General features: G+C 45.6%; 1 protein-coding gene across 1 annotated transcript in view; it reads left to right on the forward strand.

The window, feature by feature from the left end:
* LOC135821750 (uncharacterized) overlaps positions 1-27,917 on the forward strand; it is a 60,246-nt gene that overhangs the window by 17,428 nt on the left and 14,901 nt on the right. The window contains exons 9-19 of the mRNA XM_065334747.1: positions 5,129-5,215; positions 7,996-8,076; positions 8,463-8,549; positions 10,602-10,973; positions 12,319-12,642; positions 14,317-14,400; positions 15,673-15,759; positions 17,901-17,981; positions 18,331-18,417; positions 19,365-19,742; positions 21,964-22,278. Coding sequence (XP_065190819.1) covers positions 5,129-5,215; positions 7,996-8,076; positions 8,463-8,549; positions 10,602-10,973; positions 12,319-12,642; positions 14,317-14,400; positions 15,673-15,759; positions 17,901-17,981; positions 18,331-18,417; positions 19,365-19,742; positions 21,964-22,278 — 1,983 coding nt within the window. The remainder of the gene's footprint in view (positions 1-5,128; positions 5,216-7,995; positions 8,077-8,462; positions 8,550-10,601; positions 10,974-12,318; positions 12,643-14,316; positions 14,401-15,672; positions 15,760-17,900; positions 17,982-18,330; positions 18,418-19,364; positions 19,743-21,963; positions 22,279-27,917) is intronic.

Consider the following 27,917-nt stretch of genomic DNA (forward strand, 5'->3'; position numbering starts at 1 on the left):
TGGTAAAGTGTGAGAACAGCGATAAATAATCATAGTACGCGCTCATTGGTGGAGAAACACACCACACAGGCGACGAAAATCTTACGCGGAATACTGATGCCAAAGGAAAGTACATGTATGTTGTTTATTATTATGATGTTGCAATGTCCATGTATGCAGGCCAGGCGAGACTCACCGCCGAGATCCCCCAACGCGACAGGCTCGGTTGCCGTTCAGGATTCACACCGACCTGTCCGCCCGTCAACAGGATCGACAGCGGGGGGCCCCACTGATGCCGATGTCGATGCACACCAGGAAACTTGTAGTCGTGAGTGTGATACTAACACGTCCATCGGCAACCACTGACAAACGAGAGGCCAGCTGGGGTATTCACTCCAGTCGGGGATGCTTGGTCGACGCTTCGTATCAGCAGCTCAGCTCATTTTGATCAAACAAAGATATTGCAGATGTGTCTTGCTTTTCCCCTTCCTTCTTCACCGACTCGTCTTGTCATCTCTCCTTCTTTCTTCACCGACTCTTCGTGTCCACTCTGCTCTGCCACTAACGGCGCATTAAAACTTCAGAACTAAATATTGCGACAGAGCTTTCGGCCATATTTTCAATTCATTGCATTCCCAACTCATCACAACCACGCGCTCTTCAGCCGAACCATACAGACACCAGCAAGGACACTTCCGTTGAGAGATAATAATTATTGCTCCACGCCTCTAGACAGCTGTTTCGCTCCCTGTCGGAGCTCATCAGTAGAGCATGATAATGATGATAATGGAGGAATGATCATTCTTATACACCAGAAATGGCGCAAGTGCGCGTTTTCCACATAATTATATCAATGGCATATGCAAGCTGCTAAAATGGTAAAGTGTGAGAACAGCGATAAATAATCATAGTACGCGCTCATTGGTGGAGAAACACACCACACAGGCGACGAAAATCTTACGCGGAATACTGATGCCAAAGGAAAGTACATGTATGTTGTTTATTATTATGATGTTGCAATGTCCATGTATGCAGGCCAGGCGAGACTCACCGCCGAGATCCCCCAACGCGACAGGCTCGGTTGCCGTTCAGGATTCACACCGACCTGTCCGCCCGTCAACAGGATCGACAGCGGGGGGCCCCACTGATGCCGATGTCGATGCACACCAGGAAACTTGTAGTCGTGAGTGTGATACTAACACGTCCATCGGCAACCACTGACAAACGAGAGGCCAGCTGGGGCATTCACTCCAGTCGGGGATGCTTGGTCGACGCTTCGTATCAGCAGCTCAGCTCATTTTGATCAAACAAAGATATTGCAGATGTGTCTTGCTTTTCCCCTTCCTTCTTCACCGACTCGTCTTGTCATCTCTCCTTCTTTCTTCACCGACTCTTCGTGTCCACTCTGCTCTGCCACTAACGGCGCATTAAAACTTCAGAACTAAATATTGCGACAGAGCTTTCGGCCATATTTTCAATTCATTGCATTCCCAACTCATCACAACCACGCGCTCTTCAGCCGAACCATACAGACACCAGCAAGGACACTTCCGTTGAGAGATAATAATTATTGCTCCACGCCTCTAGACAGCTGTTTCGCTCCCTGTCGGAGCTCATCAGTAGAGGATGATAATGATGATAATGGAGGAATGATCATTCTTATACACCAGAAATGGCGCAAGTGCGCGTTTTCCACATAATTATATCAATGGCATATGCAAGCTGCTAAAATGGTAAAGTGTGAGAACAGCGATAAATAATCATAGTACGCGCTCATTGGTGGAGAAACACACCACAGGCGACGAAAATCTTACGCGGAATACTGATGCCAAAGGAAAGTACATGTATGTTGTTTATTATTATGATGTTGCAATGGCCGAAAGCTCTGTCGCAATATTTAGTTCTGAAGTTTTAATGCGCCGTTAGTGGCAGAGCAGAGTGGACACGAAGAGTCGGTGAAGAAAGAAGGAGAGATGACAAGACGAGTCGGTGAAGAAGGAAGGGGAAAAGCAAGACACATCTGCAATATCTTTGTTTGATCAAAATGAGCTGAGCTGCTGATACGAAGCGTCGACCAAGCATCCCCGACTGGAGTGAATGCCCCAGCTGGCCTCTCGTTTGTCAGTGGTTGCCGATGGACGTGTTAGTATCACACTCACGACTACAAGTTTCCTGGTGTGCATCGACATCGGCATCAGTGGGGCCCCCCGCTGTCGATCCTGTTGACGGGCGGACAGGTCGGTGTGAATCCTGAACGGCAACCGAGCCTGTCGCGTTGGGGGATCTCGGCGGTGAGTCTCGCCTGGCCTGCATACATGGACATTGCAACATCATAATAATAAACAACATACATGTACTTTCCTTTGGCATCAGTATTCCGCGTAAGATTTTCGTCGCCTGTGTGGTGTGTTTCTCCACCAATGAGCGCGTACTATGATTATTTATCGCTGTTCTCACACTTTACCATTTTAGCAGCTTGCATATGCCATTGATATAATTATGTGGAAAACGCGCACTTGCGCCATTTCTGGTGTATAAGAATGATCATTCCTCCATTATCATCATTATCATGCTCTACTGATGAGCTCCGACAGGGAGCGAAACAGCTGTCTAGAGGCGTGGAGCAATAATTATTATCTCTCAACGGAAGTGTCCTTGCTGGTGTCTGTATGGTTCGGCTGAAGAGCGCGTGGTTGTGATGAGTTGGGAATGCAATGAATTGAAAATATGGCCGAAAGCTCTGTCGCAATATTTAGTTCTGAAGTTTTAATGCGCCGTTAGTGGCAGAGCAGAGTGGACACGAAGAGTCGGTGAAGAAAGAAGGAGAGATGACAATACGAGTCGGTGAAGAAGGAAGGGGAAAAGCAAGACACATCTGCAATATCTTTGTTTGATCAAAATGAGCTGAGCTGCTGATAGGAAGCGTCGACCAAGCATCCCCGACTGGAGTGAATGCCCCAGCTGGCCTCTCGTTTGTCAGTGGTTGCCGATGGACGTGTTAGTATCACACTCACGACTACAAGTTTCCTGGTGTGCATCGACATCGGCATCAGTGGGGCCCCCCGCTGTCGATCCTGTTGACGGGCGGACAGGTCGGTGTGAATCCTGAACGGCAACCGATCCTGTCGCGTTGGGGGATCTCGGCGGTGAGTCTCGCCTGGCCTGCATACATGGACATTGCAACATCATAATAATAAACAACATACATGTACTTTCCTTTGGCATCAGTATTCCGCGTAAGATTTTCGTCGCCTGTGTGGTGTGTTTCTCCACCAATGAGCGCGTACTATGATTATTTATCGCTGTTCTCACACTTTACCATTTTAGCAGCTTGCATATGCCATTGATATAATTATGTGGAAAACGCGCACTTGCGCCATTTCTGGTGTATAAGAATGATCATTCCTCCATTATCATCATTATCATCCTCTACTGATGAGCTCCGACAGGGAGCGAAACAGCTGTCTAGAGGCGTGGAGCAATAATTATTATCTCTAACCGGAAGTGTCCTTGCTGGTGTCTGTATGGTTCGGCTGAAGAGCGCGTGGTTGTGATGAGTTGGGAATGCAATGAATTATCATTATTATAATTAGAAAGGAAAAGGACATAATTATGGAAACGAGTTAAGAGTAACTCTCCACCACTGTAACTAGACACTATATACAGTCAGAAAGTGCAACAACTAGGCACAAAACTGACAGAGTACTGAGACATTCGACGTCCTGACACCTAGCTTCAAAACATCTCCGTTGCGCTAACCGACAGCCTTCCAACTTCCAACTGTATATAGTATCTAGTTACAGTGGTGGAGAGTTACTCTTAACTCGTTTCCGTAATTAAGTCCTTTTCCTTTCTACTTTTATTATTGGCTCAATACCCGAGTTTCAAATTATTATTATTATTATTATTTTCACTAGTTTGAGGGAAAGAGACAAACGGGAAAAGTCTGAAGAAAAAATTGACTGTCACCACCAGGACTCGAACCAGGGACCCTCGCTTGTAGCTAGCGATGCTCTAACCACTGAACTATGGTCTAGTCGTCATCCCAGCAGAGACTGTTCAACATTTTCTTCAGACTTCGTAACTCACACTTCCTGTGAATCTACACAGGCGGGTGGGACGCAGCCCTCACTGTACCCACACACTTCACGTACACTCTAGCACACGGGGAGCCCCAAGTCATAAAATCTTCACTAGTTTGAGGGAAAGAGACAAACGGGAAAAGTCTGAAGAAAAAATTGACTGTCACCACCAGGACTCGAACCAGGGACCCTCGCTTGTAGCCAACGATGCTCTAACCACTGAGCTATGGTGTAGTCGTCATCCAAGCAGAGACCATTCAACGTTTTCTTCAGACTTCGTAACTCACACTTCCTGTGAATCCACATTATTATTATTATTATTATTATTATTCAACGCAATAAATAGAGTAAACTGCGCACTCAGTACAAACACCATAAGCAAAACTTGTTTTCATGTAAATAAAGAAGCTTGTTCCTAAACGTTTTCGTCGCCATCTCATCAGAGGATTACTGGCAAATCAACAAAAGCTCTTAACTCAATATATATACCTGATATCGTTGAATGGTGTAATATTTCTTCAGCTCTCATTTTATTGCTCTAGTTAGGGTCTAAATTATTACTTGCATTGTGCGTATATATATTGAGTTAAGAGCTTTTGTTGATTTGCCAGTAATCCTCTGATGAGATGGCGACGAAAACGTTTAGGAACAAGCTTCTTTATTTACATGAAAACAAGTTTTGCTTATGGTGTTTGTACTGAGTGCGCAGCTTACTCTATTTATTGCGTTGATTACATTTTTATCTCCACGGAAGCTTTTTAATTATTATTATTCTTATTATTTAAATTTTTAAATGGGCAATCCCCACAGGCGAATTGTATCATATTTGTTTATGAATGGCTGTTACGAGTAGATCTACTAACGGTTATATGTGTTTTTGTCCTAGTACTATTTTCGAGTGCTGGCTTCAGTGTTTAACAGTGTTCACGCCCCAGTTTGCTTGCAAGCAGAAGTTGCCTGGTAACTTTGTGTAGTCTACTTTCTCTATCTCCACTGCTCATTGCGTAACCAAACCGTGTATTTTCTCTGTTTCATGCCATGTTGCGTGTATGCGGTGGCTGCTGCAGTGTGCAAGTGTTTGAACCAGGGTCAGTGTGACGACAAAGGCAAATGCATCTGCCTGAAGGGATTCACCGGAGACAATTGCCAGAAGGGTAAGTAGAAGCAGGCGTCCATTACCCCAAGAGTTTGCAACTCTGTACATGGGGTCCGCGCGGCGGAATTCCAACATCACGTCAAAAATGACGTACACGTTCGTTGCGCTTGTACTACTCCCTGGTAAAAAGTAAGTAAATTATCGTATCCGTTCCCGAAGGGAACTCACGACGGCCGCTAACACCCGATAAACCCTAGCGGCAGATGCAGCGCCTAACGGTGGGGGTGAGTGGGTAAGTCTCACAACCACTGGCACAAGTGCCGACTCCCTGGTGCCGACTCCCTGGTGCCAAACAAAAAATCCAAGCACCGCGGAATGCAGAGTTTTGTCCTCTGTGTCTCAGTGGCATGACGTTATGTTGGAATTTCGCCGCGCAGTGGGCCTACAGCAGCCAGACAACCAGTTGCACACCCTTGGGGTTATGGACTTTTGGTAGAAGTGAATTTCCTTACCGATCTGAACACGTCTGCTTCTTTTTACATGTACATTTCACATTCCCATTTCTCTCGCATGTTTGTTACTATTGTAATAATGCATGGTTAGTACTCTTGGTTGGCATATTAAAGTTGCTGTCTCCGAAATGCTTTGAATTTGTTTACTTCAAGTGTTTCCTTTACATTGTATGCAATTCTCAAAGTATACCTTTCGTGTGAACATGGCCTCCCCTGACTGTGTGTAGGCTTTGGAGTTGTTCCGGTTGGCCCTGATTATGCAGGCCGTGTTCTAGTTTCTATTTTGAGTGAAAGTCGACAGAACAAGTATTCCGTTTCATCAAGCTCTTGCTAGGAATAAGAACATGTGCATCACCAAACCTGCTATTTTTGTGCGGTCGAAACGCTCATTCGTCCGCAATGAGTTACAATTTCCTGGTCAATTGTCCAGTCTCTTGCCTCTTGGAGCTGAATGGGAGCCTTGACCCTTGAGGGGTGGGGTATTCCAATAGATGTGGAAAACTCGGCCTCTAGCCGAGTCGCACGCAAACTGTACATGTTTTCCTCTTATACTAGTAAAATAAATAATTTGATAACCGCAATCAGTAATACAAGCTGGATCGACATTTGTGTACACTTTATTCATGCAATGTAAAACTGTGGAGACAATGTGCAATAAAACGATGAACATGTGAAGAAATTGTGTAGAGAAAAAAAAATGGAAAGGGATTCAAACAAGTTTTCGTACAACACTCATCAGGAATCTTCGTTGTACTAAAGGACACTGAAAACTAAATTGAACTTATAATAGAAAATCTAAGTTAGAGAAATAACACTAAGAACAACAGCAGTGATATTTACAACAACAACAAAGACCGAAGCGAGGGTTATCTAGAAAACAACCGTTACCTACACAACTTGCGGATCCTGGCTAACAGACTGTGCTTGCTCCGCCGTCGCTGGTGGCTGTGGTGGAGGAGGGTGGTCGTGGTGGCTCATCGGGCCGGCTTGTGTCGTCGCCTTTGCTACTGCCGTCAGTGGTTCCTTCGTCGGTGCACCCGGCGGCTTTGGCTGGGGAGGTGCCGCTTGCGGTCCCGGTCCCACTGCCTCCTCCTGATGCTCCGCCGTCGGCTCTTGCTGCGGTGGAGCTTGCCAGTGAAAGACCGCGAGCAACACCGGCAGTGGCGTTACCACTACAATTGCCAACCCCAAAAATCCCACCTTGCGTATCAGCAGCTCCCACACCATCACCAACATTGCAATCTACAGCAACCACAACTAATCCACCATCCAAGCCCGCTATTGAAAGACCAAGACGATCAACAGCCAACTACAACAAAAGCTACGAACTCAACGGACAAGGGCGTAAGGAGGGACGTGACAGCAGGGTGACGGCCGAGTCCCGTTCAATGGACCAAGTCAGGCGGGATAACAGAGAGAGCGCAGAGGAAGCGGATGATGGGACGGACGGTGAAGGGAGCAGAGAGTCGGAGAGCAACTATTGTAGTGATCGTGAGAGTGCCGGTGAGAATGTTAGTGTTGTGCGTAGGTTTCGGGGTAGCAAGTCTTCAGTGTACAATCATCTGTTGGCTAGTCCTGATTGTTACAATTCGTATTCCGACTCTTCTTTCACTGTATTGTGCCGTGGTCGTCATGGTTATGGACTACAGTGAAAAGTTTTGGAAGCCATCTGTCAGCGTCTGTATAAGCCTTATTTGTGTGTACAGAAAGATAGTATAATTGGGTAGAAATTGTTCAAGTAATGTGTCATGTTTGGTGCAGTCAAGCTTGGCCGTTAATGTTCTAGGTGTAATGTACTGCTGTTATTTGTTATCATTTTGTCCTTCCTTCTTTCTTTCTCTTCTTTGTTCATATTTCAGCTGCAAGTTTAGTGTTGGTACACACATTCGTCATTGCTCTCGCTTCCATTGTTAAAATTCACTTTTGTAAATTTCACTGCTGTTCTTCTTAGTGTTATTTCTCTAACTTAGATCTTCTATAAAAGTTCAATTTTGTTTTCAGTGTCCTTTAGTACAACGAAGATTCCTGATGAGTGTTGTACGAAAACTTGTTTCAATCCCTTTCCTTTTTTTTCTCTCCACAATTTCTTCACATTTTCATCGTTTTATTGCACATTGTCTCCACAGTTTTACATTACATGAATAAAGTGTACACAAATGTCGATCCAGGCTTGTATTGCTGATTGCGGTTATCAAATTGTTGTCTCCTCGTCGTTTGTTCAAAATAAATAATAATAGATTGTTTTTCCCTCTGTCCACTTGTCTGTCCTTCTTGTGTCTGGCTAATCTCTGGCTGTTCTCCCTCTTTCTTGTGATATGCGATGCAGTTGTGTGCACACATCCCTGGGTGAAAAAGAACAAAGTATGCGAATGTAAACCCAGACTAAATGGACCTAACTGCACAGTAGGTAAGGGCTGAAGAAAGCTGCTGTAATATAGTATGTGCCAGCGTGTCAAAGAATGTATGACCCATGGGAACATACATGCCGTTATATTGTATTTGAAGCCAAAGATACACTTCCGAGTTTGTATGCCGGATTGCCCAACGTACTGTGACCTTAAAAGTGGCTGGAATTTTGTCCTATCCACGTGCAATAAATGATACAGTCATATGGGCATCAGTTGGATATACGTGGGAGTGTTGTAATCTGGCTGTTCATGTAGCTATGTACTGGTGGGTACAGTGTCATGATGAGCAAGATACATGTAACAAACTCGAGAATCCGATATGCTATGTTGTTCTGCCACTATTCGTTTGCTTTTGGAAAATATGTGCACCCAATCACTGCTGCAGCATGCAATTGCCTGAATAATGGTCAGTGTACTGAAGACGGCACCTGCGTCTGTCCGACCGGATTCCGGGGAGACCAATGTCAGGACAGTAAGTGTCTCTGTTTGGTTTTGTTTAGCTATAATTTTCTTCACCAGAAGTACAGGCAAAATCTGCCTTCTCACTGGGCGTGTTGCCACAGTTCTCGCAAAATGATGAAGATAGTGATAATGATAAGAAAAAGAGAAAGAGGAAAATGCCATCATGAACAAAGCCCAAAGAGAAGACGGAAACAAATCAATGAGGGTATCTGCAATGTGAAGTGAGTATGTAACACCACACCTGCACACATTCACTAAAAACACACACACATACACACACACACACACACACACACACACACACACACACACACACAAATACACACACACACACACACACACACACACACACACAAAAAATACACCGGCACATGCACAATTACTCTACTCGAGCAGAGCAGTAGTGCTGGACTACAAGTATTGCTTTTCAGTAAACTCACAGTCAAAGCCGTTTTCTATTTTTTTTTAAGAACAATGGCTTTGCCACCTCTCTGTAGATGCTTGGAGCAAAAGGTTCCTTCCTAAGGGCATGCAGACTCCATTGTAGGAACTTCATATTCCACACAGTTAGTATCATAAAGTAATGCTAAAATGATGTGACGTTATTGGACTCATTTACCCACTGTTTACAGAAAAATGGGATTAATTGATTCCAGTGCGTTTGTCTCCCCAGCATTTGATCATAATGGTCCAGAATTCCAGAAAGAGAATTGAAATGTACTCACCGTAGTGTCGTGTATTACCGCCGAGCGTATTCCTGTGGAAGCCGATTTCAGGGCTAGGCTTCTATTCAGTATTCACATCAAGCTTCTATTCAAACCAGGTATTTATATGTGCGTCAACACTAAAACCAGGCTTGTGTGCCAACAGTGTATTCTGAAAATCAGACCTCTATTCAAAACAGGCTTCTATATGATAACCGCTATCAATAAAATTAGCTGAACCGACATTTTTGTATTTTATTCATGCAATGTAAAAAAAACGGTGGAGACGATGTGCAATAAAATGATGAAAATATGAAGAAATGGTGTGGAGAAAAAAATGGATTCAAACAAGTTTTCGTACAACACTCATCAGGATTCGTCGTTGTACTAAAGGACATTGAAACAAAATTGAACTCTTATAGAAAATCTAGGTTAGAGAAATAACACTAAGAACAACAGCAATGAAATTTACAAGTGTGAATTTTAACAATCAAAGCGAGAAATTAACAAACAAGAGAAAGAAAGAAGGAAGGACAAAGTGATAACACATACAAGCAGTACATTTCACCAAGAGTTCATGAAAACCAGAGTGTGCAGCTCGGATGGGTTGCTGTCACTGCAGAATTCCGTGATTACATCATTTTAGTGATGTAGCAGGATTCAAGCAGGTCTCTTTCTGCACAACTGCAGCTCAGTTGTACGCACTACGCCATTTCCCGCCTCAGATCTGGGCCAAATATGATGTAATCACGGAATTTCGCCGTGACAGACATCCATAGCAGAAAAGGCCCCAAGCTGCACACTCTGGTTTTCATGTACTCTTCATTCCACCTAGAACATTAACGGCCAAGCTTGGCTGAACCAAACACGACACGTTACTTGAACAATTTCAACCCAATTATACTATCTTTCTGTACACACAAATTTGGCTTATACAGACGCTGATAGATAGCTTCCAACACTTGTAAATTGTTTCAGTGAATAAAATACACAAATTTCGTTTCAGCTAATTTTTTTTATTGCGGTTATCAAATTATTGTCTCCCCGCCGTTTGCTTCCATATGAGATAGGCTTTAATACAAGACACTACGGTATATCATAATTAGTACAAGCCTTCATCCTGTTGGTAAAAGCGCATAAATTAATGAGAATGTCTGGGTGTGACTTTCACAGGCCCAAAATATAGAGAAGGATCCATTACCCACTAGCAAAATAATGGGATTAACAGCTTTTCCTTATAGTGCTTCAACCTTGAAAATTTGAACACAAGTCGGACAGAAAGGGTTTTTTGGCCACCGTAATATTTTTCTCCTGTACCTGAGTATGTTGTAAATGTCTGTGTACTGTGCTGTGTTCAGATTTCAGGACAAAGTGCCTGGGTACGGACAAGGTGATGTACACCTGGACGGCTCTCGCCGGCTTGCCGTGTTATTCTGGCAGGTGCCCGAAGATAACCAGTTGGAGGAAAGCCAGAGACGCATGCAGTGATAGGGGATATCAGCTGGTCGACTTTAAAACCTTCACCTTGCTCGGCTCAAAGCTTGGTGTGAGTGGGTGCGTAAAGTCATTGCTCCACGAGATGATGGTGTACAGTAACAGCAGCCCGATCACGATATGGACATCATCCGAGTACAATCGTCGGCATATTATTTACAAGCAGGACAAGAACAAATCGGGTGGTGCAATATTTAGTGTTCATGGTTTCGGCCGTCACAATGTCATCTGCGAAGGTAAACAATTGCTTGTTTTAAAGCGATATCATTGGACGGGCAAATGGTGAGAATGCTGAGTAGCACACAGTGCATGCATGGACAGGATAGTATGTCCAATGATAATGACGGGACAGGAAAGTATGAAACAAAGAGACAACAAGAGTGCAGCCACCTGGGTTTCTCACATCAATGTCACACCTACCGTTATAGCCAGGGTCAGACCCACACATGCGTAACCAATTGATTTCACCTGCGAAGAAGCATTTCATGCGTATGCTTGTGTCATAACCCGGTGTTATACTACTCCCTTGGTAGAACCGCTGAATGGTTTGCAAATGTGACACGGTGCTGCTCTATGAAGTCTGGCGAGCCCCAGACCTGTGAACATTGAACTACTCACTAGCTCTGGGCACTTCCGTATCCAAGAGATCGGGTGTCATCAAGCACGATTTTAAATTCACAATAGCGAGAATTTTAGTTGTCTGAGGATTGCTTTGGGGGGCGTTCGTTTTTGATCTACAGGTTTGGGTAGAAACTACTTCTTTCGGTAGAGTTTTTCGTTTTTGGAAAAGAAATTCGACTCAAAAGGGTAAATTCTATTTTCTTCTACCGGCTCTACCGGGAAGAAGTTAGTTGAATCCGGTAGAAGTCGGTAGAGCTATGGGATTTCCAGCAAGCTCAAGGATTTGTACACAACTCCATACAAAAAAGAAACATTTCACGTACACATCGTGTAAACTACTAAATCCGGTAGAACAGCGTTCGTACACTTGCCTCTACCATCTACCTCTATGGCCACACATTTTTATTTCTATGTTTCTTGTCACCCACGCGCATACGATTTAGGAGTCTGGAAGAAAAAAAGAAAAAAAAACTGTGCTGCACTGACTGTGCATGTGGGGACCAGCACACTCATGCACATGTACACAATGTGGCGTGGCCTGTGCGACACATGATGCCCGGTCGGCATTTGTTGTGCGCAGTCTAGCTGCACATGCACAGATTGTGATAGAAGCGCCTACCACATACTAGTTGCTAACTATGGATGCTGTTTTGCATGGTGTATTGGTGGATTTTAGTGTGAACAAAGGTCTAATAAACTTTTTTTATTCTTCGGTCATTTTGTATTTTTCCACCTCTCGCATACATTTTTAGATTTTCAGGTGACGAGGAACATAGAAATAAAACGTGTGGCCTATCGGTAGAGTGACTCTACTCTACTAGGTAGCTAAAAATGAACACAGCTTTGGCCTTGCTATTTGCACGAAACGCAGCGTTAAAGCAATAATGATGCCGCTTGTCTTAGTTCTCTTCCGCCTATTTTTGTTTCTACCCGCAACTGTATATGCCCTTTGTTTTGCAGCCCAATGGCTCCATGCCAACGATTCTGTATACGCCGCAGCAACTCCAGCACTCGGACCCAGCGTGACTGAGCAGTGCGCAGAGAACGCATGTCAGCAGTACGGACTTCGCCTCATAACCAAAGACTGGTTACAAGAACATGGCCATGTGTTAAGAGAACGCTGGCTAGAGAGATTGGCTTTAGATAAGTCCGACGGATTAGGTTACCACGTCGCGCCAATCCTGGTCAATGGTCAGTCCCTTTACAGAACAGTAAAATTTAGCAGACAACATGTGACGTTTAAGAACAAAACAAGCCATGAGGATGCCAAGATTCTCTGTGTCAGTAAGTGAGAGAATAATAAGTGACTGTCTTCTGCAATGGCTGTCCATGCACAAGCTGTGTGTTTGTCCCTGTTTGTGCCGCTAACGTGATGAAGATAGTTGTGCGTTTGTGTAAATGTGTCCCGTCGCTACGTGCACTGTATGAACAGGGCTTGTCCCAACGATGTGCCCACTTGCAATGTGCAAACATGTCGTCTCCCAGCATTTCTTGCACCCACGGTGAATCACAACATTGAGAACACTCCCAGAACTTAGATTCAGGCTGTGTTTCTTCTGTGTCTTCCCAGGGTAACTCCGAAGTCATTACAGCATGTTTTGATTCTAAGGTTTTGTTTGGCGCAATATCAGTTTGTGGCAGAGACGGGGGAGAATTTGCTCCCTGGATTCCAATTGCGAGGAATCAAAATGCATGACAAGCTGAAGTTCGACATGCCACCAGGGTTGAGATAATTTACAGACAACTTTTTGTTGTTGTCAAGAAACAGGGGGAATTCCCATGACTGTCACCACGTGAGGAGGTGAAAGTTTACTACTTGACGTAAAATCCCTGGCGAGGGCTGTAACCCTACTATTTGCCGACGGAGCTGAGAACTTTCCTATGCAAATAGACTTTTCGATTGCTCAATGCCTTTCAGGGAAAGGCGAGTTCCGAACATTTGAGCATTTGCAGTATGCACTGCACAGTAATACGGATGTATCTATCGTACAGCAAGAGCTCAGAAACCGTGTTGGAAGTGTTATGGTGTCATGCATCCCGTTCTATGGTACCGTGCCTTGCTGTAATGCTTCCATTCTATGGTACCGTGCCTTGCTGTCATGCATCCCGGTCTACGGTCCCGTGCCTTGCTGTCATGCATCCTGGTCTATGGTACCGTGCCTTGCTGTCATGCATCCCGTTCTATGGTACCGTGCCTTGCTGTCATGCATCCCGTTCTATGGTGCTGTGCCTTGCTGTCATGCATCCCGTTCTATGGTACCGTGCCTTGCTGTCATGCGTCCCGTTCTATGGTACCATGCCTTGCTGTCATGCTTCCGTTCTATGATACCGTGCCTTGCTGTCATGCATCCCGGTCTATGGTACCGTGCCTTGCTGCCATGCATCCCGGTCTATGGTACCGTGCCTTGCTGTCATGCATCCCGGTCTATGGTACCGTGCCTTGCTGTCATGCATCCCGTTCTATGGTACCGTGCCTTGCTGTCATGCATCCCGGTCTATGGTACCGTGGGTGTAAAAGCCCAAGAACAACTCATCTTGTTCCTTCAATTCTGCGTGACAGGTTTTTTTTAGATAAGCTATTATCCCCATTCTAGTGTTATAGCAGGGCTGCCACTTGCTCCGATTTTTTTTGGAAATCGTCCGATTTTTGATCCGCGGTCGGAAAAACCGACCGATTTTTGTTTTGAGCACTTTTTAGTCCAGTTGGCCATTCGGCGCTTCCAGGTCGCGTTTGTCCAGTCATTGTACATGTACATGTACATGTAGCTGTAAAATGCAAATGTGTTGACCGTTAAAAATGTGTTCTGGGACCCCAACAGCAAGCCATTTTCCTAAATATTTTCACCCGGGGGACCCCCCAGACCCCCGTCAGATTTTTCTCCCTCCAAGTGTGGCAGCCCTGTTATAGACTGCATAAGAGTAATCCGATATTGACTTTTATTGTCTTTTTCTGCACAGAGTCCTGTGGGAGCGGTGTTCTTGCACCAAGCATGAGTTGTGTATGTAACCGCACTATGTCCTACGGTGAAGAATGTGAAAAGGGTAAGACAGCAAGCCATTAGGTTTGTGTGCATGTGTGTGTATATGTGTGTATGTGTCTGTATGTGCGCATATGCATATCTGAATGTGTGTGTATGTGCGTGCTTGTGTGTGTATGTGTGTGTAGGTGCGTGTATGTGTGGGTAAGCGATTACAGGGGGCAAAGCCACCTGTCCGGTTGGTCCTTGTTTCACCGGACCACTTTTCGGGCCGAAGTTTCCTTTTCTCTTTCTAGAGAGCCGATGGGAGTTCAGCGATCGATTGGGCGCAGTACCATGTGCATAATGTACACAGCACCGTCTAGGGAGACCTGCATGTACTGTGCCTTATATGTAGGGCTCTCAGGGACAGACTGGCGGCACAGGGTTTTTTTTGCTTCATGTTGATCGAGAGTCGGAGATGGCTGCGAAAACCTTGAAGGCATCTGTTCCTGAGATTTCTTATATTCCCATAGCCAGCAATGTTTTTAGTTTCCAAAACAATTGTGCGAGGAAACGAAGCCTGTAATGTGCGCTTCTAAGCCCTAACGGCACAATCTTGGCTTTCCTAGATTATGATAAGGGTGCAGGTTCAGTGCTTTGCCACACGACTGTCTATTCTTCCGGCCACAAACTCCACATTAGAGAGGTTATTCCGTGCATTTCGCCACCTGAAGACGTCACAAGGCCGTCTCCATCATCTGATGGTTTTGCAGTATCATCAAGACGGACGAGAAAAAAGTACTTTCTCCAAGTTTAGGTGATACCATCTTAACTGCAAGTTTTAAAAGGTAAAATGTCCAACTGAGACCAGTCCAAAAGTGGTCGCTACCGCCCTGCATTAGGTTTTTGTTGTTTTTATCAGAACACACACCTTCCAGAGGAAGGGATGAACACTAACAAGAAGCCGTCCCTACATCCCCTGTGTCTTGTTTGTGTTCTTGAGCTTTGAAATGTGATTGGCTACTTATACTAATGTTCCAGAAGGTTCTAGAATTTCGTCGGCAACCGGTTTTCGTAGATTGCTTATTGGTTAGGGACTTAGAACATGGCTGCAGGTTGCCGAACTTCTGTTCCCTTCCTTTCTTCTTTATTGTTGCTTCTTTACTCTCTTTGCGTTCCAAGTGTGTATAGAATATTTCTTCTGTGACGATTATTTGTAAAACTAGAAAGTGAGTGCTTTGACTTGAGTTTGTGCGTGATTGCCTCCGGGGGCCACTTACTACACAGTGACCTCCTGTGCATTATTTCTGCGTAACTCACTCCATGCATGTGCTTTTTTCCCTGCCTGTTGCAGCATGCAAGTGCTTGAACCAAGGTGAGTGTGATAACAAAGGTGAATGCAGCTGCCCTAGGGGATTCACCGGCCACCATTGCCAACTCGGTAAGTAGAAGTGAATTCGTTTTACTCATTTCATATGGCTGGCGTGGGATTTTCAGAGCGTACATCCATGTAAAAGTGGGCTCCCCTTTACCTTACGTGTATGGGTAGGCTTCGCGGTAGTTTTAACAGGGGTGACAGAGAACTAGGACATGCATACTGGTCTTTTTGAGTGCTCGCTTGAAATAGGAGTGTTGGGGTGACACGAATATTCTAAATCGTACCGAATATTCTGTAAACGAATTGAATAAGTATCGCCGAAGTAGCACCAACCTCTTCTTCAAATTGGATACCGGATATTCTATAGTTTGTTTGTTCTCACATCACTAAAGAATATGTAGACAGTTCTGTCTGGTTCAGCCTTGTGAGCCATAGTCCCCTTTCCCAGCATGCCAACCACCGCATTCTACTGCCATGTACTTGAGGTTACTCAAAATTTCAGAAATTTTCGGTGCTCAATATTTTCGGTATGAGGGCAACAGGCTAGGTTAGGTGGACAGAAAGTTTCGGTACAGAGCAGCAGTTCCCTATTGGATTATGTGTGTTAGTGTTTGTTTGGTGTCTTGAAATTTTACGTATGAAACAGACGCACCGAAAGTACCGAAAATAAAAGTACACAGAAAATTTGTGAAATTACAGCACCCTAATAGAGAGGTTCGACACTACGTAAAGCTGAGCAACTTTACGTTAGTGGTACATATTTAGGACTCTCTAGCCAGGTCTACCCGGTCATACACTGCCGTGTTCCAAGCTGCCAAGGGCAGGTACGTGATTCGAAAACTCCATAAGGCGGAACACAGGTCCTCATGCAGTGGGACTCTCCATTCATCGACTAATTATGTTGTATGGAACCTCTCTAATGTTGTAAGCTATAACCTCACACGGACCTAGTCAATGACTGCAATATTAGGCTGTGTTTACATGAAAATGCACGGCCAGTTTTCCATTTTCGGTCCCGCATTTCTTCTTTCGTTTTCGTGTGTTTACATGATCAATGCTGATCCGAGGTGGTCTCCGTTTGTATCGTTTTCGCGCTTCTACACGGGAGCAAAGGATCCGCAAACGTTCGTCATGTGCCAAGTGTTGTCGTGGAAGCACCAATCACACTCCAGGAATAGGCCACAAAACAACACTCGTCACATGACGAAAATTGTAAAAACAATTTTTTGGATTGCCGGATCCGTGTAAACGGCCGAAAACGAAACAAACGTGACGAAAAACGAGGCCAGCATACCGTTTCGACTGTTTACACACTCAAATTTATCCTGCAGAACAATTTCGTTTTCAAATTCTTCCACCTTGGCCAGCGTTTTGGTTTTCTTCCATTTTGGTCTACAACTTTTACGTTTTGCTCTTCGTACCGTGTAAATGAACCATGCATCCGAAAGGATTTTGTTGCGTTTTCACCCCCAGCTTTGTCGTGTAAACGCAGCCTTACTTGCACATGCAAAATGTCCAAAACCAAAACACAATGTATTCCGATCTGAACCGAATGCTTCGAATTGTTATCCAAAGGAACAATTCCAGAATATTCAGAATTCGTTTCACTCCTAAATGACACAACAAAAAAGCACGAACAGTTCACAGTTCAGGAGTAGCACAAATTGCTATTTTGGAGTGTGGCCGGAGAACTGTCGTCTGCAAGTGCTCTGGTTTGGTCTGGTTTTGTCAAATGAAAAACCTATTACCACCCTCTGTCTTAAGTTGGTCATGTCACGTTGTGCTTCTGTCGTCATTTTGTTTGTTAGCAAAGTTTCAATTGTCTGAGTGTGCCGCAGAGCAGTGATGGTAATTTCTACTGATAGCACTGATTTGTAAACTGCTGCTTGTCATTCCTGCTTTAAGAGTGCTTACCTTCCAGCAGCAATTCTATCTTTTGGAAGAAGGCCATTATGATCGAAACCCAGATTTATCCAAGTTTCCCTGGCCCAGCCAGGCCATTATGATCGAAACCCAGATTTATCCAAGTTTCCCTGGCCCAGCCAGGCCATTATGATCGAAACCCAGATTTATCCAAGGTTCCCTTGTCCAGCCTCTTTTACTTTATACATATTATGATTGTCTTTAGTCTGCCTGACTCCGTTTCCGGCTGATTCACTCTCTCCTCTTCTTCCTCTTCGGTCTGTGCTATGTGATGGATGCAGTTGTGTGCGAGGAACCCTGGGTGAAAAAGAGCAAAGTGTGTGAATGTCAACCAGGACTAGATAGACCCAACTGCACAGAAGGTAAGGGCTAAAGAAAGCTACTGTAATATGCCTGCGTGTCAAATAATGTATGATCCATGGGTTCATGCATGCTGGAATGTTGTATTCGGAGTCGAGAAGAAGAAAAAAACTTCTATGTCGTCATGCCAGTTCCTCCAACCAATTCTACCTCTTTATTCTATTCATGTGGAATAAATAATGCATATATATGGGGAGTTGGTCACTCTCATGAGTTGAGCTATCTTGTTGTCAAGAGTTAATTTAACGTCTCCATGTTATCATGTTCAAGGACATGTCAAGAACCCGCTTTTCTGTTCCTCTCTTTGTGCTTTTTTTGAAAATGCGTGAATATTCCCAATCACTGCTGCAGCATGTAATTGCTTGAATGACGGTCAGTGCACTGACGATGGCAGTTGCAACTGCCGGAACGGTTTCCATGGAGACAAGTGTCAGCATAGTGAGTATTATGCTGTATGAAGTGAAATCCAGTGTGCTGGCATATTTCTGTGAAATGTGGGAATACATGTACACATTAAAGAGACGTTGGTTTTTTATCTACAGGTTTGGGTAGAAACTATTTCTTTCGGTAGAGGCGTTCGTTTCTTCTTCTCAAAAGGGTGGGTTCTACTTTCCTCTGCCGGCTCTACAAGGAAAAGTTGGTTGAAGCCGGTAGAAGTTGGTAGAGCTACGTTTGCTGTGCATATTTCTGTGAAATGTGGGAATACCTGTACACATTAACGGGGCGTTCGTTTATTGATCTACAAGTTTGGGTAGAAACTATTTCTTTCGGTAGAGGCGTTCGTTTCTTCTAGTCAAAACTTCAAGTCAAAAGTGTGGATTCTACTTTCCTCTACCGGCTCTACCAGGAAAAAGTTGGTGGAAACCGGTAGAAGTTAGTAGTGCTACGGTATTTCCGACAAGATCAAGGATTTGTACACCTCCATACGGAATAGAAACATTTCACGTACATATCGTGTAAACTAATAAATCCGGTAGAATAGCGTTCGTCCACTTACCTCTACCTTCTTCCTCTATCGGTAGAGTGACTCTACTTTACCAGGTAGCTAAAATTGAACGCAGTTTATAGCTGAGAGCTATTAGAATGGATATGCTAAGGTCTGATCCTTCCAACAAGGCCAAGATGATGAAAGTCTATCAAGGTGAAATGAGAGGGCAAAATGTAATGTTTCGTCCTGAACTGTGGGTCAAACGATACCCGGAGAGAAAGTGCACTGGCAAGTCAGTTTGCTGGAGGAAATGGAGCTAAATGGGCGAGTGGTATTTGCATAGGTATATAATTTTCAATTGAACTATGCTACCGCTGCTCAGGAAGTGTACATCTTGTTTATGTGTGCTTTCTACTTCACCTGACTGTGCCTTGCATGTGTAATGTGTTATGTTCAGCTTTCAAGACAAAGTGCCTGGGTACAGATAACGCAACGTACACCTGGATGGCTCTCGCCAGCTTGCCGTGTCATCCACACCTCGACGGTGACAGCTGCCAGAAGAAAACGAACTTGACGCATGCTCGCCAGATGTGCACAAGAAGAGGATACAACGTGGTAGACCATGATTCCTTCACCAATCAGACGCTTGGTGTGCGCGACTGCATGGAAGCATTGCTCAACGAGATGGTGACGAGCTCTTACAGCAACCCTACTTCAATATGGACATCGTTCGTGAAGGATGACCAACATCTCATATACCAGCAGGGCAAGAACAGTTTGACTAAAGAATTGTATGATAGTGATGGAACAAGCCATCATGATGTCATCTGCGAAGGTAGGCTGTTGGATTGTGATCAAATGAACCCGTGAGAGAGATGCTCAGTAGCCAGCAACCATTGGGTAGAAAGTAATACTATGCATGGTTAGCATTTTACCATTCACGCGATTTGCGACGGTCGGCCTGTACCCGTTTGTTGTGTGTGTAGAAATGGTTAGCATTTAACCGTTCGCTCTAAATCCAACCGTACTCGTACCCAACACCCAAAATACCATTGGTTTGGTACCGTTTCGACGATAAAAAGCTCTGTTTAGCGGAAGAACGAAACGGTAGGATTCCAACTAGGGTACGTCACAAGTCGATCGTTGTGTCAGAAACCGAAATGCTAACCAGTGTCTTGAAATCACACACAAAATGGTACAGGCCGACGTACGGTCGAAGTGAATGTGAATGGTAAAATGCTAACCATGTCTATTGACAGGGCTAGAGGACTGACACAGAGAGGCGATGCCAAGAGTGATTACAACCTTCATTTAGATTTCCCACTCCAATGGGAAAACCTACCCATCTAGCCGGAGTCGGACCCAGACGCGAGTTACCAATTCACCCCATCTGCTAAGAAACAGTTCATGTCTATGCTTGTGTCATAACCCGGCATAACGGTGACAACTGGGACGTTCATGAATTATTCTTTGCATATTTTGTTCCATTTGTTCGTTAGAAAAATATCATGTTGTCGTATGCATCTACGCCGGAACATACCATCAGCCAGTCCGGACATGTGAACTATGTATTGAAAGTTTTCGTTCCCTTCTTCTCAAAACACTACAGGATAAGAAGGAAATAAACTAAGGGCATGTTTGATTGGTGAATCCGGATTCAGATTAGAGTCACTGGAGCAGTCAGAACACCAGTTACCAATCAAACAGAACGGCGAATATTTTTGCCTGAAATATTGTAGAACTCACGATAGCTCACCATGCCGCGAACTTCAAAATTTACACAGACTTCAAAGATGTTCACATTGCTCAACATGCGAAGGCAAAACAAACTTGAAAAGCAACTACAACCGGAGAAGAAGCTTCGAAGACAGCCAAAAAATAAATCATGGATGTGGGGACCGCCGTGTAATGTGCAAAATCACACTTAGACCTCCATGTACATCACCACGCCCTTTCGTAATCACTGGCATGCCAAAATCTATTCGAATGAAAACAAAAAAACGAAACTCATTGCGTAGTCATGTCAGGTTCTCATTGGGCTTTGCAACAAGCTCTGGCTGCTCCAGCCTCTGGGGTCGGAGTGGTCAGAACATGTTCTGAACACTCCAAACCTAGAGCAGACCAGTGCAGACCAATCAAACGCCCCTGTTCAAAACGCCCCTGTTCTGGATCCGACCAATCAAACACGCCCCAAGAGACTACAACTATAAAGATACAAAGTTAATTTGTTCATCACATTATTATGTCGGCATCGTACGTTTTATTCATAGCTTGGTTAAAACTTCTTTCTCCGGGACTGCTTTAAGTGCAGTTGCGCTCGGTGAAAATAGACCCAAAGTGCAAAGCTGGCTGCCCTGGATCAGTTCTGATTACATCATTGTATTGTACATGCGTACGCGGCCACATTTGTCCCAATTCCACGGCGTCAATGGCCGCGCAAGTTGAAGGCACTAAATCTGCACGCTGGGCCGGGTCTCACCGAGAGCAACTGTACTGGGTAGAACCACTGGGGTGGTTTGCAACAGTGGCGTACTGCTGGTCACTGAGGTCTGCCCAGCCACATGCAGCTTTAGGTATAGCCAGCATGCTGCTCATCGAGATGTTTGAGTAGCGGCAACCTTCCTTCTTTGTATGCATAGAACATTTTTTTTCACTTTAACCTCTCGCCCCGGTTTTTGACATCGTTCTCCTTGTGTGTGTGTGTGTGTGTGTGTGTGTGTGTGTGTGTGTGTGTGTGTGTGTGTGTGTGTGTGTGTATGTGTGTGTGTGTGTGTGTGTGTGTGTGTGTGTGTGTGTGTGTGTGTGTGTGTGTGTGTGTGTGTGTGTAAGTGTGTGTGTGTGTGTGTGTGCCCGGCAAATACTCAGGGTAGGGCTGAAACGATCACTGCAAAGCGGTTATCGATTACCTTCTTTTTTTAGTTCATTGCTCTGACACTGCCATCAGACAAGGTTTCATTGAGTACGACTATAGAGCCCAGGGCAGCCGTTATTCGAGTATATCTCATTACTAATGTACCTATTATCTGCCCACTACTGTATGTGCCCTTGTCCTGCAGCCAAGTGGCTCCATTACAACGACTCGGTATACGCCGCAGCCACGCCATCACTGAAACCCAACGTGACTGAGCAGTTTGCAGAGGAGGCATGTCAGGAGTACGGACTTCACCTCATAACCTATGACTGGCTGCAAGCACATGGCCATGTATTAAGAGAGCGCTGGCTAGATAGATTGGCTCTTCGGCACGCACCTTACCACGTCACACCAATCCGAGTGAATGGCAACTCCCATTACATAACTGTAACGTTTAGAAATCGCAGTAATCCATTTCAAAATTCCACAATTAATCGCCACGCCAAAATCCTCTGTGTCAGTAAGTGATGATTATATTTTAGAGTGGTTTTATCAATGGCTGTCCCTGTGGAAGCAATATTTTATTCATCTGTGTCTGCAACCAACATAACGAAATAGCATATCATGTTGGTTGCGGACACAGAGGAATAAAACATTGCTTCATTTGCCCCTTTAATTTGCCTTATAAATGAAACACCTCATACCAACAAATGTTTCAGGAAGATTCCCAACCAAAATCACTGTTGCAGAGCGATTTCTTGGGTACTACCGGCCGGTGAGAAGGCATGCAATCTGTCATTATGAAAATGCCTTGAGTGTCAACAGGTTTCGTCCAAACATATCTGTGCCATCATGACTTATACAAACATGCATTGTGGCAATGCAGATTGGGACAACAGTAATTGTGCCAGTATAATTATCATATGCCAACATCTACTATGCCAATGTCTGCTGTGCCGAAATATAACTATGATGTAACACCCACAGCACACCTACCTCCTCGACCCAGTCACTCAGTGTGGGATTTCTGAATGTGTGTAGTGTTCGGCGGAAGGTAGCAGAAGTTCAAACGTTCATCTCAACACGAGGCATTCACGTTCTCGTGATAGCCAAGACATGGTTGACCCCGGATGTGTCCGATCAGGAGTTGTCCATCCCGCACTTCGAGCTATACAGAAGAGAAAGACCTGATCAGCGAGGTGGCGGAGTTGCTGTGTATTGTCACGAGTCACTGGCTTTACGACAACGGGCCGATTTACAGTGCGAGCTAGAGATGCTGTGGCTGGAGATTCTAGCCCCTGGTCGACATGGAACGCTCCTCGGCTGCTGTTATCGGCCGCCAAATAGTTCTGCTGCCTACTGGACCACACTGGATCAGAACGTTGAGCAAGCTGTTCAGGGATGTCAGCAGTCCACTGTGGCGACTTCAATGTTGATTTTAGCAATCCAACTTCTCCATCTGCATCCCCTTTGTACAACATACTTTCCCACTTCAATCTCTGCAATTATGTTACATCTCCAACTCGAGTCACGGCAACATCATCCACAATGCTAGATTTGTTTCTCTCATCATCCCCTTTGGATGGTACCTGTGCAGCAATACACTTAGACATAAGTGATCACTTTGCTGTGCTGGCCCGGTTGAGCATTCACACACACTGTAGAGCATGCAGATTCTTCAACCTTGTACCTGTTGCATTGTAGTCTAGAGCCTGTGTCACTGTAGCTTGGTGTGTTAAAACCTGTACAGTAATAAGACTAGTATCCTTTGCATGTGAAGTTCGAACCTACCTTTTTCCAGAAGCTTTCCTTTTTTTCTTTACTTTCTTCCAATACATGTCTTCTGATTGGCCGAATCTGTGCCATCTCTCTATCTCCTGATTGGTCTAAACCGTTGCTCGTTGTTATGTGAAACCTGAACTCTCTTAGTCTTGGCACATATAAAAAGCTCTGTCTCTGAAGAAAGATCATCCTTCATTTCTTCAACCACTTCTCCTTGCTCTGGTGAGACTTGTTGGTTGTTGTGTGCCCAACCACTTGGGCCACGCTACAACTGGTGGCAGCGGTGGATGTTTCGTGTTTTTTTTTCATGCTATGTTTTTGTTGTTGTGACAATGTGAAGTGATTCCTGGTTCGGAATGGCCCAAGCACAGCCTAACCAGCAAGTACCGCCGGCCCAGCCGCCCCGTCCGGGCTAGCCAGTTCAGGCAGCTCAGCCAGCCCAGCCAGTTCAGCCAGCACAGCCAGTTCAGCCCGCCCAGCCAGTGCAGCCAGCCCAGCCAGTTCAGCCCGCCCAGCCAGTTCAGCCCGCCCAGCCAGTTCAGCCCGCCCAGCCAGCTCCCGTTCGACCCATCCGGCCATGGGCAACTCCGGAACGTTTTGATGGTGGAGCAGCCTCGGACTGGACTACTTGGCGTGACCACTTCACTCAAGTTTGCCTGGTTAATGAGTGGACGCCGCAGGACCAGGCACAGTACATCCCGTTGTACTTGATAGATAATGCGCAGTGCTACTACCAGTCGCTTCCTGTCGCGACACGCCAGGATGTTCAGCAATTACTGGTAGCTCTGGAGGGTCGGTTTGCTCCACCCGTCAGGACCGACCTCCACAGAGCGGAATTGAAGGCCAGACGACAGCGAGGTGAGGAGGCGTTGTCTGATTACTGCGAGGTGATTCGCCGATTGTCTCGCAGAGCGTACCCTACCTTGCCAAACCTCGTGCAGGACCAGCTGGCATGTGACCAATTCATTGAAGGTCTGGACAGCAGAGAGTTGCGCATGGAGGTACGTCGCCAAGACCCCCGAACTCTTGACCAGGCACTGCAGCAAGGACTTCGAGCACTTGCCATACTCCAAGCGGACGCTACTACTAGTGCGTCTCAGCCAGTGGCCGCGGCTGTCTGTGCTGCCAGGGAAGATCGTTTGGATGCCTTATTAGTAAGGATGGAACGATTGGAAACCGCTCTGTCATCTTTGCAGCGACCGCAGCAGCAACCCCAGCAGCAACCCCAACAACAGCGCCGCTGTTACCATTGTGGGAGTGCCGAACATCTGATTGCGTACTGCCCGACTGCACCTCCACCCCGGGGACAACGTCAGCGCCCTTCGGGAAACGGCCGGGAGTTGGCATAGAGGGTCCAGAGTCAGCTCCAAACCACCATGGCCCGGAAGTGCTGCCCGCCGCGCCTTCCGATGTAGTATGCCATTCCGTTGCTGTTGACAGTTGCCAGTATGTTATCGGCAAAGTAAGTTCAATATGCACAACTGATGTCCACATGTTAGTTGATTCTGGAAGTTCGATTTCGTTTGTCAGCTCAGCATTCTATCAACAACATAAGCATATAAAATTAAACAAAATTTCTACATCAGTCCGAAGTGTTGATGGCAGTGGCGTGACTGTGGAAGGAGCGGTGGATGTGCAGCTAGAGTTTGGCAGCCTCCAACTTCAGCACACTATGGTAGTTGCGAACATTGAGCCTGACGTACTATTAGGCATAGACTTCCTCCGTAGGCACGGTTGTATTATGGATCTGGGACAAGGCTGTCTGCGCTTGAGCAATCAGACCCTTCCATTAACACAGGGAGTTGGGCCCAAGCACCTTTCATGTCAGAGAGTGGAAACAGACCCCATTCCAGTGCAATTGGCTGAATCTGTTGTTCTACAGGGCTATTCTCATTTGATAACGCAAGGTAGATTACGTGACACTGAGTTTATGTCTCCATCGTGCGGAATGGTAGAGCCAACAGAGTCGTTCGTAGATAAATTTTGTGTCAGTGCAGCTAGAGTGGTCACGACCGTGAGTGAGAACAGTACTGTTCCTGTCAGGTTGCAGAACCTGCTACCACGGCCTGTCACTATAAACAAGGGTACAGTTGTTGGCATGTTCGAATCTTGCTTTGTTGAGAAAGCCGCAGAAGCCGCGGATGAGCCTGATTGTACTGCTGAAAGCTGTAATGCTGCTGATATGTGTTCTGACCCTGTTGAGTTGTTTGACCTTAGTCATCTCGATACAGAAGAGGCAGCAGCCGTCAGGTCTCTTCTCTCGGAGTTCAGCGACATAATTTCAACGGGAGCAATGGATCTTGGCTCTACCGGTGTTGCCAAACACGACATCGAGACCACTAGCAGCCAGCCTATTCGCCAAGCCCCTAGACGATTGCCGCTTCACCATGCCAATGAGGTTCGTGAACATGTTGAGCAGCTTTTAGCTGAGGGTTTAGTCGATCCTTCCAACAGTCCTTGGGCAGCCCCTATTGTTGTTGTTCGGAAGCTTGATGGAGCTATTAGACTATGTGTCGATTATCGCAAACTCAATGCTGTAACTGTCAGAGACGCATTCCCCATTCCGCGGATTGATGATGCCATAGACAACATGGGTGACGCACAGTATTTCACAACCCTAGATCTTGCATCCGGTTACTGGCAGGTAGAGCTAACTAATGCAGCAAGGGCGAAATCAGCATTTGTCACTCCATTTGGATTGTTTGAATGGAAAGTCATGCCATTTGGGTTGTGCAATGCCCCAGCAACTTTCCAGCGCCTGATGACCATGGTTCTGGGTGATCTTGTGCCAAGCGTATGTTCAGCGTACATAGATGACACCATAACTTTCTCGAAAACATTTCAAGAACATCTGGTTAGACTGCGCCTAGTATTTGAAAAATTCCGGGCAGCAGGTTTGAAAGTCAAGCCTCGTAAGTGCCAGATTCTGAGCAAGTCGGTTACGTATCTTGGGCATGTGTTCAAGGGAGGTGGTGTGAGCCCTGATCCCAAGAATTGCAGTTCGGTCACCAGTCTCAAACCACTTAGCTCTGCAACCGAGGTTCGTCGATTTGTAGGTTTTGCTTCCTACTACAGGCGGTTCATTAAGGACTTCGCGACAATTGCAGCACCGCTACACAAGCTAATGCAGAAACAGGCAAGCTTTTCGTGGACGGATGAGTGTCAGCAAGCGTTCGATATCCTGAAGCAGAAGCTCATGTCATCTCCTGTCCTGACGTACCCGGATCCATCCCGCAAGTTTATCCTGGACACGGATGCTTCTGACACTGGTATTGGTGCAACTCTATCGCAGGTTGACGATCAGGGCAGAGAGCAGGTAATTGCGTATGCTAGTAGTTCACTTAGCCAACGTCGCTACGGCACAACTCGGCGTGAGATGTATGCAGTGGTCTTCTTTGTGCAATACTTCAAACATTATTTGCTGGGTGCAAACTTTACCTTGCGAACCGATCACAAAGCCCTTCTCTGGTTGAAGGCTTTCAAGGATTCGGAAGGTATCCTGGCGAGATGGTTGGAGAAACTAGAAGCGTTCGATTTCACAACTGTCCACCGTAGAGGTACTCAGCATGCCAACGCAGATGCATTGTCACGGTTCCATAGCCAACCTGCGGACAATTCGGAGCATCCTGCATCGGCCACTGCCGAGCCTTCAGTAATGGATCCAAATATTACTGTTGTCTGTCCTTCCCAGTCTTCCATTCCTGTCCCTACAGCCGTGCCATCAGTCTCTCCGGATACAGCAGCTGGTGATGCATTGACGCAGGATTCTGGACATCAAGCATACGTGGGTAATGTTGACGTTGAATCACAACCTGCAGAACATGCGAATGATGATAGCAATTTACTTGGAAGCAATTGGGCAGATTTTTTTAGTGCAGAAGATATTCGCAGAGCTCAAGCGGAAGACAGTGACATTGACTGCATGATTGGTTGGCAACAAGCATTGTTAGACAGGCCTAAACGCAGTGATAGTGCTATGAAAGGAGCATCATTAACCTTGATACGTCTGTGGAGTCAGTGGAAACGGCTGGTTCTGCAAGATGGCTTATTGTATCGTACGTACACTTCAGTAGATGGTAGCAACTCATTTCTGCAACTTGTTGTACCTGTCAGTTTGCGACAGAGAATTATGACTGGGATGCACAATGAGTGTAGTGGTGGCCACCTCGCTACTGAACGTACTCTAGAGAAGGTGAAAGCTAGATTCTATTGGCCTTTTATGTCGTCTGACATTGAGCTGCATTGCAAGGCGTGTGCGCTTTGTTCAGCTAGGCGTACCCCAGCACCAACCGCTCGCGCTCCGATGAAGGTGGACCAACCATCCTTTCCACTGCAACGTGTCGCTATGGACATCATGGGACCACTGCCCAGAACAAA

The sequence above is a fragment of the Sycon ciliatum genome, chromosome 7 (assembly GCF_964019385.1).
Source record: "Sycon ciliatum chromosome 7, ocSycCili1.1, whole genome shotgun sequence".
Classification (NCBI taxonomy): Eukaryota; Metazoa; Porifera; class Calcarea; order Leucosolenida; family Sycettidae; genus Sycon; species Sycon ciliatum.